This window comes from Corella eumyota, chromosome 2, assembly GCF_963082875.1.
Source record: "Corella eumyota chromosome 2, kaCorEumy4.1, whole genome shotgun sequence".
NCBI classification, from domain to species: Eukaryota; Metazoa; Chordata; class Ascidiacea; order Phlebobranchia; family Corellidae; genus Corella; species Corella eumyota.
The window spans coordinates 12,558,124-12,572,198 of NC_137491.1; the positions used below are offsets into that span (position 1 = coordinate 12,558,124).

At 28.2% G+C, this 14,075-nt stretch overlaps 2 protein-coding genes across 3 annotated transcripts; one reads left to right on the forward strand and one right to left on the reverse strand.

Moving 5' to 3' along the window:
• The first annotated feature begins 2,324 nt into the window (after positions 1-2,324).
• Positions 2,325-6,742, forward strand: LOC145742427 (rhodopsin kinase grk7-a-like). The gene is made up of 14 exons (XM_082560205.1): positions 2,325-2,430; positions 2,619-2,842; positions 3,173-3,371; positions 3,515-3,593; positions 3,794-4,004; positions 4,353-4,468; positions 4,693-4,799; positions 4,901-5,003; positions 5,191-5,291; positions 5,464-5,603; positions 5,794-5,942; positions 6,124-6,255; positions 6,411-6,485; positions 6,616-6,742. The coding sequence occupies exons 1-14, from the start codon at positions 2,325-2,327 to the stop codon at positions 6,740-6,742; spliced, it is 1,869 nt and encodes a 622-aa protein (XP_082416331.1).
• Positions 6,438-12,353, reverse strand: LOC145741988 (MORN repeat-containing protein 1-like). Of its 2 annotated transcripts, none has more exons than XM_082559705.1 (11): positions 12,205-12,353; positions 11,609-11,735; positions 11,170-11,343; positions 10,793-10,914; positions 10,323-10,505; positions 9,863-9,980; positions 9,490-9,591; positions 9,276-9,397; positions 8,810-8,997; positions 8,032-8,140; positions 6,438-7,302 (listed from the first exon to the last, which is right to left on the reverse strand). In XM_082559705.1, exons 1-11 carry the CDS (start codon positions 12,341-12,343, stop codon positions 7,166-7,168), a joined length of 1,521 nt encoding a protein of 506 aa, XP_082415831.1. In that variant the 5' UTR covers positions 12,344-12,353; the 3' UTR covers positions 6,438-7,165. The 2 variants fall into 2 exon arrangements, with proteins under 2 accessions (XP_082415831.1, XP_082415830.1); XM_082559704.1 differs by having other exon boundaries at positions 8,750-8,997.
• Between the last annotated feature and the right edge of the window lie 1,722 nt (positions 12,354-14,075).

Here is a 14,075-nt window from a genome sequence, read left to right on the forward strand (position 1 = left end):
CACACCTTAGAAATTAGGGGAATAATTAAATAAGATATACATAAATCACACTTAAAAATAATTTATTAAAAATATTTTCGTATACTACTAAATTTAATGCTTGTTGCTTTATCATTTAAAAATATTAGCGTGAAGTAATCACGGAGTTTAAAGATTAAAAATCTACAGAAACTAAAAGACATGAAACGTTAAATATTAGTCCGATGCAATTACAAAATTTTTAAAATAACGTTATTTGGCAATAAACACGAGAAAACAACATGTTTTTAAACAAAATTTTGTAAAGCATGACTGCTTGCTACGTTGCCAGTGTGATTCATATTTAATCCTAACAGTATTTATACCAAATTATTGATTTGGTTCATAGTTACAATCAATAATGATGGATTGTTTCTTTTTTGCTTTGTAGGTTTTGGTAGTATTGGTGTTTATATTAAAGACACTTTAGCGCCTACTTACGTATAAAAAAATAATGCGTTTGTAAATGTTGAGATATACAAACACTAAAGTTATAAAAAAAAGTTTATATAATGAATATAAATAAAAAATTACACATAATAATTTTTTTAGTTAAAAAAACATTTGATTAATATTATTATTGAGCTTTTGGAACAATACAAAAACAACTTCTGTTGCATATGCAAATAAAACGTTTTTTGTGGTTTAGTGGAGTTAGTGCTTTTGTTTTTTTCTATAAATGTGTATAAAAAAGTTTTATGACGTTTTTATAAGTTATCTAAAAAATCAAAAAATCATCTGTCAACATTTTTTTTAACAATTACTCCTATTCGCGATGTCAATGCATTGAAATTAAGGAAGATTTATTTGTCTCAGTCTTGCTAATCCCTACTTTTGAGTTTTTTGATTACTTTATTGATTTTATTTGAAATATGAGATTTTTATCCACCTGTTACCAATTCGATAAATCTTTGTTTTTGCATGCAGTAAATATTATGGTAAAATTAAAAAAATATGTGGTGCTGTGATTGTATAAAAACAGAAATTAAATAAAAGGAGTAAATTAAAGGGTAAATATTTTGGTTGCAAAAAAAACAAAAAATTTCAAAAAGTTAAGGTTAGTTCAGTTTTCGCAACTTAATAAATTTAATATTGGTTTGAAGATAAAAATATTAAACAGTTTTTTTGTATATTTGTTTCAACCAAGCTAATATTTAAAATAAACTAATTATAGGATTTAAGTAATCTTACCGCCTAACATAATTAGAAAATGTAATCTTTCTAAACGGATTAAAAAAAACAGAATAATTTTTAATTATTTAGATTTTAGATACTGTAAACTTTTTTTCCTAAACGCCTTACTAAACAATCATTTTATTGTAAGGAGCGTTACAAAAGTTGTTAACAAAAATAGACAATAAATTGCTTTATAAAAGTTTAATATCAAATTGCAACAAAATTAGAAACAATCTTATTCATTAAATATTTATATCAACCGCACTCATACGGTTTAAGTATTACAAATGGACATTGGCAATAACAGGACGCAACATCGAAATTCGCGTAATAGCAAAGAGTTTGTTAAGTAAGGTTTAAATTGAAGCATAGTAAAAGTTTACAAAGCATCATACCTGACTAAGAACTAAAAACGTATACACTCAAGGCTTAAACTTAAAGTTATATTGTTTAGCTATTCATTTTACGATTTTGCAGGATATTTTTATAAAATATGTATTGTACTCATAGGTGGGCACAGTTAATCAAAAAAGCAACTTCGTTAAATGGTTATTCGTTACACAATACAGTAACTTCGCTAATGTTTTTTCGTTAAATTAAACCAAGTGTAACGGAAGTTATCGTTGAACGTTAACGTTAAAATTTAATTAAAACAAACAAGGAAATTACCTTTTTTATAAAAAAAATAGTTTTTTTCTTAATCGATGTTTTAACTAGACGAAAATGGTTTAGAAGAAGTTTTTAAAACTGGCATAGGCCTAATGCCGAAATAACAGTGGCCGGATAGTAATTACTTCATCGTTTAAAAATTGCAACGTTTAAACCCGATAAACGGCGATATTAAACATATATATTCCTTATATTACCATGGATTTACTTGTAAAATATTGAGTTAACGGGCTTAATTTAACGGAAGTACAATTTAACGAAAGTTAACAGGTCCGATAACGATTTTTAAAATTAACTTAAAAGTTAACTTTTAACAAAAAATTTAACTTCGTTATTTAACGTTTAACGCATTAACGATTTGGTGCCCACCTTTGATTGTACTATAGTAAGTTGTAGTTGCTTTATTAAGAAATGAATTATTAGAACAAAACTTGTTATCTGACGTTGTCGCACACGCTACCATGGATATTTGTGGCATCGAAGATTTAATGGCCAACACTGTTTTGGTGCAAGCCAAAAGCAACACACAACAGAAAAACAAGAACCGAAAACTTTTTAAACTTCCAGGTATTAATAAGTAAATTAAAGATAGCCGACTAATTTAGCTTTATGTAATAATTATGTTATACAGCTTCACATTATTTTGTTAACAAAACAACAATTTACATTATTAACACTAGTTGACAAAAAATATAAAAATTGAGTTTTATACAAACAAAAATAATGCAACTTTTATACTTGATCTTGTTTTATAGATTCCGATGTTACAAACGAAATGGAAAAATTAATATATATTGAACTTTCTAACACAATGCCAGAATATTTTGCCAATAATGAGGATAAACTGTCCTTGTTTGAGTTCGAACAACTTTGTGAATGTCAACCAATAGGAAAGGAAATGTTTACGAGATTCTGCAAATCGGCTGAAACAAAAATTAAAAATGCACATTCGTTTCTAAGAAGCATCAAGGATTACGAGGTTGCGGAATTTACAATTAACACAAAACAGAAAATATTTTACATATATTCAAGGTTCTGTGTTCAATCCCCATTGCTCTTATTCTGTAGCACCCTTGAGTAAGGCGCTATAAACTTATAATTATCGGGCAAACTAGAGACTGGGTCGGAGTAACTGATATTACTCTATGTTTTGGTCGCGAAGTCGAACATTCCACATCGAGAATAAATTAATGCAAAAAAGAGTATTTGAAACTGGCACACACACCCCTTATATAATAAATATTTTACATAACATAAACGCATATCTAAAGATTTAAGGTTCGTAAATGCTGTTTCATTTTCTTTATAGGTAATGTCACATTCTGACAAACACGAAGGTGCACTTTGCGTTATTAACAGTTTTTTACTACCCAAATCACCTTACGAGATATTTATAATCGACGAGCAACTGAAGGCAAAGTGTTGTGAAATTGTTCAATCTAATGAGATTCCCACAAATGACGAAATAAACGATATAATGAATACGAACCGTAATTCAATAAAATCCAGTAAGTGGCTACCAATTATATCTACAATAAATGTTTATAATGGCAAGCTTTTTAGCTAACTTCTAAGTAGGAATACGAGTAAAGAAACAACGAATAAAACTACAGTTATGTATTGATTTACAAAATAAAGTTTAATATTTAAGGTGCAAGCGAGACCAAGTCTCTTATAGATTTGTCAAAGCCAGTCTTGGTTCTTACTCAAGTAAATGATTTAGAAAAAAGGTAAGTTCTTCATTTTAGCAAAATTTTTTTTAAATAAAACAGCATTAAAAATTTTTTGCAAATTAATATAAATTTAATCTTTTGCAAATGTTTTATTTTTAGCTTGCAATTAAATATTAATTCAAAGTAAAAACTATTTCAATGTTTTTACCGTTTTTTTTCTAGAAAATTAACTCATGTTAAAACGCACCTTTTTTCAGGTTTTATCACATAAAATTAATATTTGAAAAGTTGAAGAAAATTATTTACGCGTTTCTAATACAAGAAGTGTTTCCCCTTTACAAAAAATCTAAAGAATACAAAATTTTCCTAAAATGGAAATTTAAAGAAAAAGAACCCGTGAACGAAACCGACTTTTTCCCGTTTAGATTGTTGGGAAAGGGGGGTTTTGGGGAAGTATATGCATATCAGGTTTGTATATAATATTTTGGCTTTAAGCTTTTCATAACAAGTTTATATCTTATTTTTAAAATATAAAACGTCGTTTAACCTGTCTTTTTATTGGAAAGGTACAATCATATTATATTTTTTTTTTGACGACTTAAGATTTTTTAACAAATTAACAACAGAATATTTCTTACTGTATTAATGTATTTTAAACAGAAAACGTATATAAATATTATCTAATGCAATAGCAATTAAATTTATGTAACAGTTTTTTGTGACCTAAATAAAAATAGATATCTAACGATTAAATTGAGTGAATAGGGTTATAAAAATAAATTGATTGACAATAAAAAAAAATTGTGTTTTTATCAGGTAAAGTCCTCTGGTAAAATGTATGCATGCAAAAAAATTGACAAAAAACACATGAAAAAGAATGGGGCTGAAACAATTGTAATGGCCGAAAAAATAACTTTAGAAATGGTCAACAGGTAAAAAGATAATCATTTGTCCTCACAAAATGTTTCTAATTTTAAAAAATTAGATGAAAAAGGAAATCTAAAGTGGATGGGTTCATTTTTTTAACTGCATTGTGTTTAATAATTTCTACGCTTTTTTTCTAATTTATTATAAAAATATAAGTTGTTTGTTATTACATAAAATCAAAATATATATAACCAAATTAGTTTTCGCTTTAAGATGTGGTTATTTTTAGTCCGTTTATAGTCAGTCTTGCTTACGCCTATGAAAACAAACTTCAACTTAACCTCGTGATGACTTTAATGGGAGCGGGAGACCTAAAATATCACATTTACGACACATGTTAGTACAACTGTATAAATATTAATTACATATTGAATGATGTTATATTATTATAAAATCGTATTTGGCGTATAGTAAAATTAATCACTGATTTGTATAAGCAAATGGAAAGCAAAAAGGAATAACTCACGAGCAAGCTAAGTTTTATACAGCTCAAATCACTCTTGGAATGGAACATTTACATAAAGCAAATATATTGTACCGGTAATATCAACTTACTATAAAATTATTGTATCTAGTAAAAATAATATAAAATATTTGAATAACAAGTTAAAATATTTGAATAACCAATTTGCAGACCTTATTTAAAGTATGCAAATTGTGTTTATGTTTTGCTCGCAGTTTTAATGCCCTTCTTTATATGAAAGCTAACACCGGATTTTTATGTTAGAGATATGAAGCCAGAAAATGTTTTGCTTGACGAGAAAGGGAACGTAAGAATAGCAGATCTTGGCTTGGTGTGTATCTTAAAAGACGGAGGTACAACAAAGGGTATGTCTTTAGCTTTTTTTATTTTATAAATTTATTTATATAACAGAAAAATAAAACCACATGTATATGCATTATGATCTTAAAAAATGTCTGTTTTTTTAAATAAGTTTAAAAAAGTTTTCTTTTTGAATTTGTTGCATTTATTTGACATATTCCAAAATATTTAACATAGGAAAAGCTGGCACGATAGGATTTATGGCACCTGAGATGTTGGAAGGAAGGCAATACGCTTATGGAGTTGACTGGTTTGCTTTAGGCTGTACTATTTTTGAAATGATAGAAGGAAAGGGGCCATTCGTTTGTAAAGCAAAAGTGAGTTAAAAGTTTAAATTTGCAAACGTTTTTTTTATTTGTTTTTAAAGCGTATTATGCGTTTTACTATATTTTAATATTGGATTGTACATGCTGTTCAAGTTAAAAGTTATAAGTATTCCTCGACATGGTAATTTGTTTAAGTTATTATTTATAATACTTACATTTCTTTTATTTCGTCGTTTTTTAGGCAAAGAGAAAAATGAGCGTTGGATCAACCATACAAAAAACAATCAGCGGAAAACAAACATACGAACGAGAACATCCCAGTGACGTCATTGACCTCATCGATAAACTACTAGTTAAGGATGTCGCACATAGACTTGCTGGTGATGAAAGGTAATTAGTAACACAGCGCACCTTTGTAAACAATTGAGTTATTTTTTGCTTTATTATTTTACAAAAATAAACTGACAATCTTTTAAAAAGATTAGTCTCGTAATTTTTTTCGAAGAAGTGTATTTTAACCTCGGATAAACAAAAATAGAACGGAACTACAAATCTGATAATTTTTTTTTAGATCAGCCGCACCTATAAAAAGCCATCCGTATTTCTCAGATATTTGTTGGGAGAGATTGGAAGCTGGTTTAATGGAGCCACCCTTTGTGCCCGACCCCAACCAAGTCTATGCCAAAGACGTTTCAGATATTGTGTAAGAATAGTATAACAACGCCTTTTACTTTTTATGTTAAAAAAATATTTTTACCAAAATAAATCTAGTAAATTAAGTAAAATACTTTGTTTCTGTAACTACCAAGTACAAATATTTTACTGTTAGTTACTAAATATAGCTCTTATTTTTTTAAGTTTGGCAAGTGAAATAAAGGGCGTGAATATAACAAAAGAAGACCAAGAGTTTCATAAAAAGTTTAGTACTGGAAGGTAACACGTTGTTCATTGATGTAATACACAGTAGGCGTAACCCTTTAACGCTAACATAAAAATCCTAATAAAATTCAATTTTAATCAACCAGTCTAAAACTTTTTGATGTCATCACAATTTTGTTCACAGGGTTCCGATACCATGGCAACAAGAAATGATTGAAACCGGTTTATTTGATGACGTCATGAACAGAAAACCGGATGACGTCCAGGTAAAAGCGGTAAAGGGGAAATCTTCAATATGCACTCTTATATGACCATAGCAGGTGTTAATGAAATAGTAATTATTACTTAAGTACTAAGAAAGACAGCGTTAAGAGTTAACAAAAAATATGTTTGTTTTGATATGCAAAATTTTGTTCATTATTGTGCATTTCCAGTCCCTTTTATTTTTTTGAATTGAACTTTTCAGGATTCTTGTAAGCGAACAAAATGAGGTTTTTGTTTGATGTTCGTTTGATAACATAACTAAAGCAGGTGCCAAAATGTTTTTAAACATTGTGATTTTTGTCGTTTGTAATTTTGGTAATGAATAAAATCCACTGTAACTAACCAGCCGCACTAATTTCAAAGCTGGTTTTTAGAACTTCAAAAATACAACAAAATAACAGCAGATTCTTTATAAAACTAAATTTTTTTTTATAAAAATATACAAAATGTAGGTCTATAAAATAAAAAATTTAACTTTGTCGTTTTCCTGTAAGCTTTTTGATTGGTTTATGGGGCGGTGTAACTTTAACCAATAGAAAAGCAGGAGGCAATCGGGTTCCAAGAAACAGAGGTTGTGTTACTTCATGTATGATAACTACATACTCACCTGCAGCAAAATAACTTTAATTACTAAAAGTTTTTTACAAAAAATGAATATTAAAATACTGATTACTGTAACTCTTAACCTTAAGAATCAACCTATTGTTAAAATACCAAATAGTGTATTTATTTGCTAAAGTTTGGATAAAACATTTTTTTGTTATCTGGCCATTACTAGCTAAAATATTCACCCGGAATAGCATAAAGTAATTCCATTTCATCTTGCATTGCATTTAACTTAACCTCTGGCTCTACAAGTGGTGACTTTGAGCGTGTTGCTTTTCCTTTACGACCTGCACTACGGGGGCTACTTTTTGGTTTCTCTTTCTCTCTAGACTTTTTGCGAGGACTTTTGGCTATAAAAATGTTTACAAAAGTCTTTCTAAACTATTTATAAAAACCGATAACCTATTTCTGATTAAATAAAATCTCAATAAATTGCCTGATTATTTATTTTATATCAATCTTTCTTTAATATGGTCTCTAACTTATTAACTGAACACCTTTTACATTTTTACACATATAATTCTTTGTTTTAAAAATATTTTTGTATTGCATTTTGTTAAATGTATGTAAAAGTAATTTCATCTAATTTCACTTTTACTTATACAGAAATTAGTTATACCAATAACTTATTTATTTATTAAAGAGTTATGCTGCAACAATTTTAAATTAGAAAAATAGTATCAATGTTCTTAACCGACAACAATTTTTTCCTTAAAAACTTTTTTTCTACCTTGTTTGGCTCCCTTTTCTTCAACAACTTTCTTTTGACCTTTGACCTCATTGACACTGGTACTGGATGATGATGCACTTGTGTTTCTACTTCCCTTTGATTTTTTACCCTAAAAGTTAAAAAAATAATTTATGATTAAGTCCAATGGTTATGTTCGAATAAAATAAAAATTTGTTTTTTTCGACATAAAAGTATTTTAATAATAATCAATTAAATGGCAAAAAATGCAGCCTATGGGAAAAATGTTTAAAAAAAGAGTCATTTTTGCTGCAGTTGCTTATATCAGTTTAATGTATTTATGATCTTAAAATGTCTTTTTAAATATAAAAAACTAAAAATTCAATGCAAAATAAAACAATAAAAAAAAATTAGTACACAAAAAGAAAATCAATTTAAACCTTCAAAATTTAAAATTTAAAAACATGCACAACAGCAAACCAAAATCTACTAACCATTTATCAGACTTTGTTACCCACAGTGTGATCATTATAATAAACTTGATTAAGAAATAATTTAGAGATTTATCATATATATATAAGCAACTATTGATGTTTTAAATTGTAATTTTATAAAAATCTGAAAAAAAACATGACCTTAAATATATTATTATACTTCCTGTCAATTTTTTTTATTTAATTTTTTATGACTACTTTTCTAAATTTATTTAACTTTCTTGTTTAAAAAAAAAGTAAAACAAAAAGCATGCAAGCAAGCAAACCTTCAAAGAAGAACTGGAAGAACGCACAGAACTCGAGCTTTTCAAACCTTCACCAATTACCTTTGCATCATCTTCTTGCAAGTATGGTTTATATGATATTGGAGCAGCAGGAAGTATGAGATCATTGAATTCAACTAAACCGGCATTTGATGACCTCTGTGGTGTTGGAGGTGGCATGCGGGAAGAAAATTCTTCATCTTGAATGGTTGAGGCATCAAGTTGTGTTTCACTTGCTGCATATTTGCTACCTAAATTGTTTAAAAAAAAATAATAAATCAAATATCCACATTTTTTAAATTTTACTTTGGCTAAAGATTTTTAATCTAATACACATTTAAAAAAACTGTAAATAAGTCCAATTTATTAATTATTATTTTATATATTTTTTATTATTTATCTGGCAACTAGCTGTTAAGTTGTTAAGTGTGTATCTAATTTTAAATTTTTTCTTTCCACAACATTACTAATTAGTCAATCTTTAAAACTTATATCTAAAACAAAAATTTATAAAACATTCACAAACAACCTGAAATAGAAGAAGCTACACCATCTGTGTCATCTTGTGTTGTATCCAAAATTTCTTCCTGCTTTTGATTTTCAGTTTCTTTGGTTTCATGTTCGTGTATAGTGTCCGATACTCCGAAAACTCTTTTATTTTTTATAACAAAATCCAAACAAAATTATTAAATAGATATACATTTCTTGTTTTAATTAATAGCCTATATTTATATAAAGAAAACCTTTGATTTTTGTTTGCACTTGGTAGTTTTTTCTTTGGTGAAGTTTCTTGTTCACCTTCTTTAAAATACTCGTTAACTGGGTAAGGTTCAACTTCATAGCCACTAAAAAAGTTATATTGCATTTTTTACATAAAAACATTACATTTAATGGACTAGGCATATTTTAGTAAGATTTCGACTTAAAATATTTAGAAAAAAAACAGTAAAAATGTAATAATTTTATCTACATCACTAAAATGTAATCTCAATACCCACAGTTAATGCAATTTAAAGTTTACATAAAAATGTTATAAAAAGTGTAGTGTTAGAAACTTACAGACACTCTGGATGGTTTTGATTTGCGATAAAACAATGAATGTCAAACAGAACTTACAAAGGAGTGGGTATTGTGGAAACTGAATCAATATCATCGATTAACTTGAGTAAAGAAGAAGTTTTTGATTGAGTTGATCGATAACCTGCTGTTACTGCAAACTCTCTTCCCATCTGACCTGGGTTTTTTAATAAAATCAATTTTTTTTTTAAATTTTATAACAACCACTATTCCTAAGGCATTTGTGCATTGAAAAGATATAATTTGCATACATTTTATCTCGTAAACAAATATTTTTGCTTTTTCACAATAAATACCAAATTTTATTAAAAAATAACAAATTAAAAAAAAGTGTTTTAAAATAGATAACAAAAACATGAAGCAATTGGTTCGAATTCTAGAAGGTGAAACAAATAATACCCTATTTTCGAGCTGTAAATTAGGCCTTACCACATCAAGAATGGATATAAAAAAAATTAAGGTAAGTAAACGCCTGCAAAATGACAAACAACTTATTTACCTACAACTACTTCTCCATTTTCATCCAAAATCTCGAGTTGAATGTTAAAATTTCTTCCCTGTGGAACCTCAATGTGTTTTTGACCTTGAGGTAACTTTACCACAACTTGTTTGGCCTCAATTTCAGGTCGACCATTTACCCACATTCCTTCATATGTGATACCACTTGCATGGATAATTGAACCTATTTTTGATTTAAAACAATATTGACTTTAGTTAAATTTGGTTAAAATAAATAAACAGTTTAATTTATTTCTTTTTATACTTGGAATAAAACATGGCTTAGAGTTTTTTAAACTTTTCATGATGGCAGAAAAATATACTGGACTCAACTCTTTAGAGCCCGTTATTGGTCAACTGCAATTTTAAATAAAAAATATAATAAAAGTAAAATAGTTCTGTAAACATTTAAAGCCAATTAAATAACAATAACACCTTAAAATATATTTAAATATTAAATAATAATCAAACCATGTCCATTAAACATGTCTGCTCTCCATTGTCCCTCATATATGGAACCATCTGAACAATTAAGTTCCCCATTACCATGCTGATATCCCTCGATCCAACCCCCTTCATATTCATCTCCATTTCTAAACCATTTTTATTTGTTTTATTCATGAAACTTACATAGAAAAAAATATTTTTTAATAGCGATAACAGTACAATATAAGCATTATATTTATAACCATATTTTTCCTTAAAAATTTCAAAAAATTAAATTTATTCATTGGATTTAGAAAAATTTTAGACAAAAAAATAAAAACTGATTTAATTAATAATAAAAAAATAACATTTATATAACATTTAAATCATTTGTTTACTATTCAAAAATTAAATTAACATACGAAAAAGATTGAATTCCTTCGCCATGTTTCTTGTTGTTATGCCAACCACCCATATACTCTCCCCCATCTAAGGTGGTCAACACTCCCTGACCCTCCCTTTGGTTATGATTGAACTCCCCCTGATATTGGCTACCATCTGCATAATTCATCACACCATGACCGTGCATTTCACCTCTAAAATGATTATCATTATTTTTATAATAAGCTTGTGTTGCTTTATCAGTTTAAGTATGATGGAACAAAACATTATAAAGTTCTTACTTAAATTAAAATAGTCATGAATACAAGCATGGTATTTTTTCAAATTTTTACTAAATAGTAAAAAATTTTATTAGCATCTGCTAAAGATTGCATAAAACTAAAAAAAAATTATTCTTGACAAAGTTTATTAAAATAAGTTTTTTTTTTCATAAATAAAAACAGTTTTCGTGAAACTAACCTAGAAAATTCTCCAGAATAACTGTTCCCGTTATGTTCCCACCTTCTAAAACCATGTCCCTCAATTTCTCCATCTTTAAACTCTCCCTCATAATAACTTCCATCCCCCATTATTAATTTACCATGACCTTAAAAGTTTTATAATACAAAACATAAGTAAAATAAAAGATGTATTTTTTTTTAATAGGCTACGTGTTTTAAAATAATATTAAGAGTAGTAAGACTAATTTGACATTTTATTAATTTAATAAATAGTAGTTCCAAAAATTAAATATTTTTAAAATATACAAATATTTAATAAAAGAATTTCGATAAACGTTTCATTAATAGTTTAATAATAGCTATAAAGTGATGTCTTAGATGACCTACAAAGTTCAAAAGTACAATACCTTTATTTTACAGATGTCGAAACAAATTAAATTTCAAGATCAAATGAATTTAAAAAAAAACTTAATAAATGGATCGCATAGATTAAATGAATCACATTGATCCAATTTAATTAGAATTGGTAAGGCATAAAGTAGAATTTATTCGATTCATTTAATTCATGCATTTTCTCCATCTATCCAGTTTATAAGTGCTGTAGCATAATTTTACCATGTTTTTTTCCTTTGGACCAGTCCCCTTCATAATGAAAGTATTTGTTGGCATAATAATAAACTCCAAAACCATCCCTTAGCTGCTTCACAGTTTGACCGAGGTAATAATTCTTACGATGCTGTGTATTAACCTCCATTTTAAAATAAAACTATTTTCCTACTTAAAATCAACATACAAAAAGAAACATTTGCTGATTAAAAAAATTGGTTGCTCTGACACTTATTTAAATATAAACAATGTGCATACATTGCACCTATAAAAGGCAAGCATTGTAGCAGGCAAAAAGTTACCAGCAGCAGATGTAATGGTCAGTACACTTGGCTTTACTAAATGAGATTTTAAACTGGATCCCTACTGCTCTCAGTTGTGGTGTCCTTAACTTAAGTAAGGGTGTCCTTAACTTAAGTACTATGAAATCCTGCTGAGCCGACTCAGAGCCGTTTTTTTTGCAGGGCAAGTCTTCTGGCAACCATAATCAATAATATCCAGAACTGCCAACGGTCCCTTGAGAATGGGTCGGGGTTACGGATGTTACTTTACGTAAAGGTCGTTAAGTCAATTTTTTAAATCAAGAATATATATATATTGTAAATGTGAACTTTTCAGACTGGGTCAGTCGGTTGGCGCTGGCTGCACTATTAAATAACATGGCATTCTCTAGCATATTGTTCTTCCGTAACACAGTTTTATTTCAATAATTTATATATACCACAAACACTAATAAGTATTATGTAAATACTTACGTATATATTATAAATATATTAATATAAATAACTAATCATTAAAAAGCTTGTCTACATTGGCATTTCGTTTAAATCTCCAATAGAAACAGATGGGACTTTCCCTACTTTATTACAACTCGGTTAATTCAAGCTGTAGTAGGTAACAAAACAAGGATTTAAATTTTTGTAAAATGTCACTTTGAAATGTTAGTTTTCAGTAAAATGTCTATTTCATATCTAAAAATATCTAGCATTGCGTGTATCCCTCCTGAAAGAATACTTATGTAATAGATCAAAAAAATTGTTAATAATGTAAATATTATAAAATAAAGGTAATTGGCCAAATATAAAACAAAATTTTTTAATTAATTTGACTCTAGAAGTTTTATAATAGTCAATTTTTAGTGTTACATAACATAACTTACGCAAGGATTTGCAATACCCTGTAAAACGTATCAAATGTTGATTTAAAAATATTCTCAAAATTTAGATGGGTTACAAAAAACCTAATTAAAGGCCTGTTTACACGACAAGGTAACGTTGCGTTGCGCTGCGTTGCGTTATGTAACTTTACGAGTTCTGGGGATTTCTTTTTAAAATTTTAATAAAAAATATCTAATAAAAGTATACCGCTTACAAAATCTTGCGTAAATTTCGCTCCAGCCACAAAACTTAACGAAATCTTACGAAACTTTCGAACTTTCGTACGTGTGAACGACTCTGTTTATTTTAAAGGGTTGCGCAATCTTTTTTTTTTTTTTTTTTTTTTTTTTATATATCTTTATCCTCGATGTTGGAAAGTCGAATGCGCGACTTAAACGTAGAGTAACATAAGTTACTCCGACCCAGTCTCGAGTTGCCTGTGGCAGTTTGAGATATTATAAAGACTATAATTGCCCGGTAATTATGCTGGTGATTAAGTGCTGGCAGTAGGGATTGAACCCACGACCTCATGTGTGGTGTAGCAAGATTTCTTACCACTACACCACACTGCCTTGCATTACGTTACGTTGCGTACGCCGTGTAAACGGGTTTTTAAGCTTAATTTGTTAAAATTGTGTACCAGTTTTTAGGTTAATATATTTGGTGATGATTAAAAAAATGTATCCCCGACGAAAGTATATAGTGTTGATGAACTATTAAGAA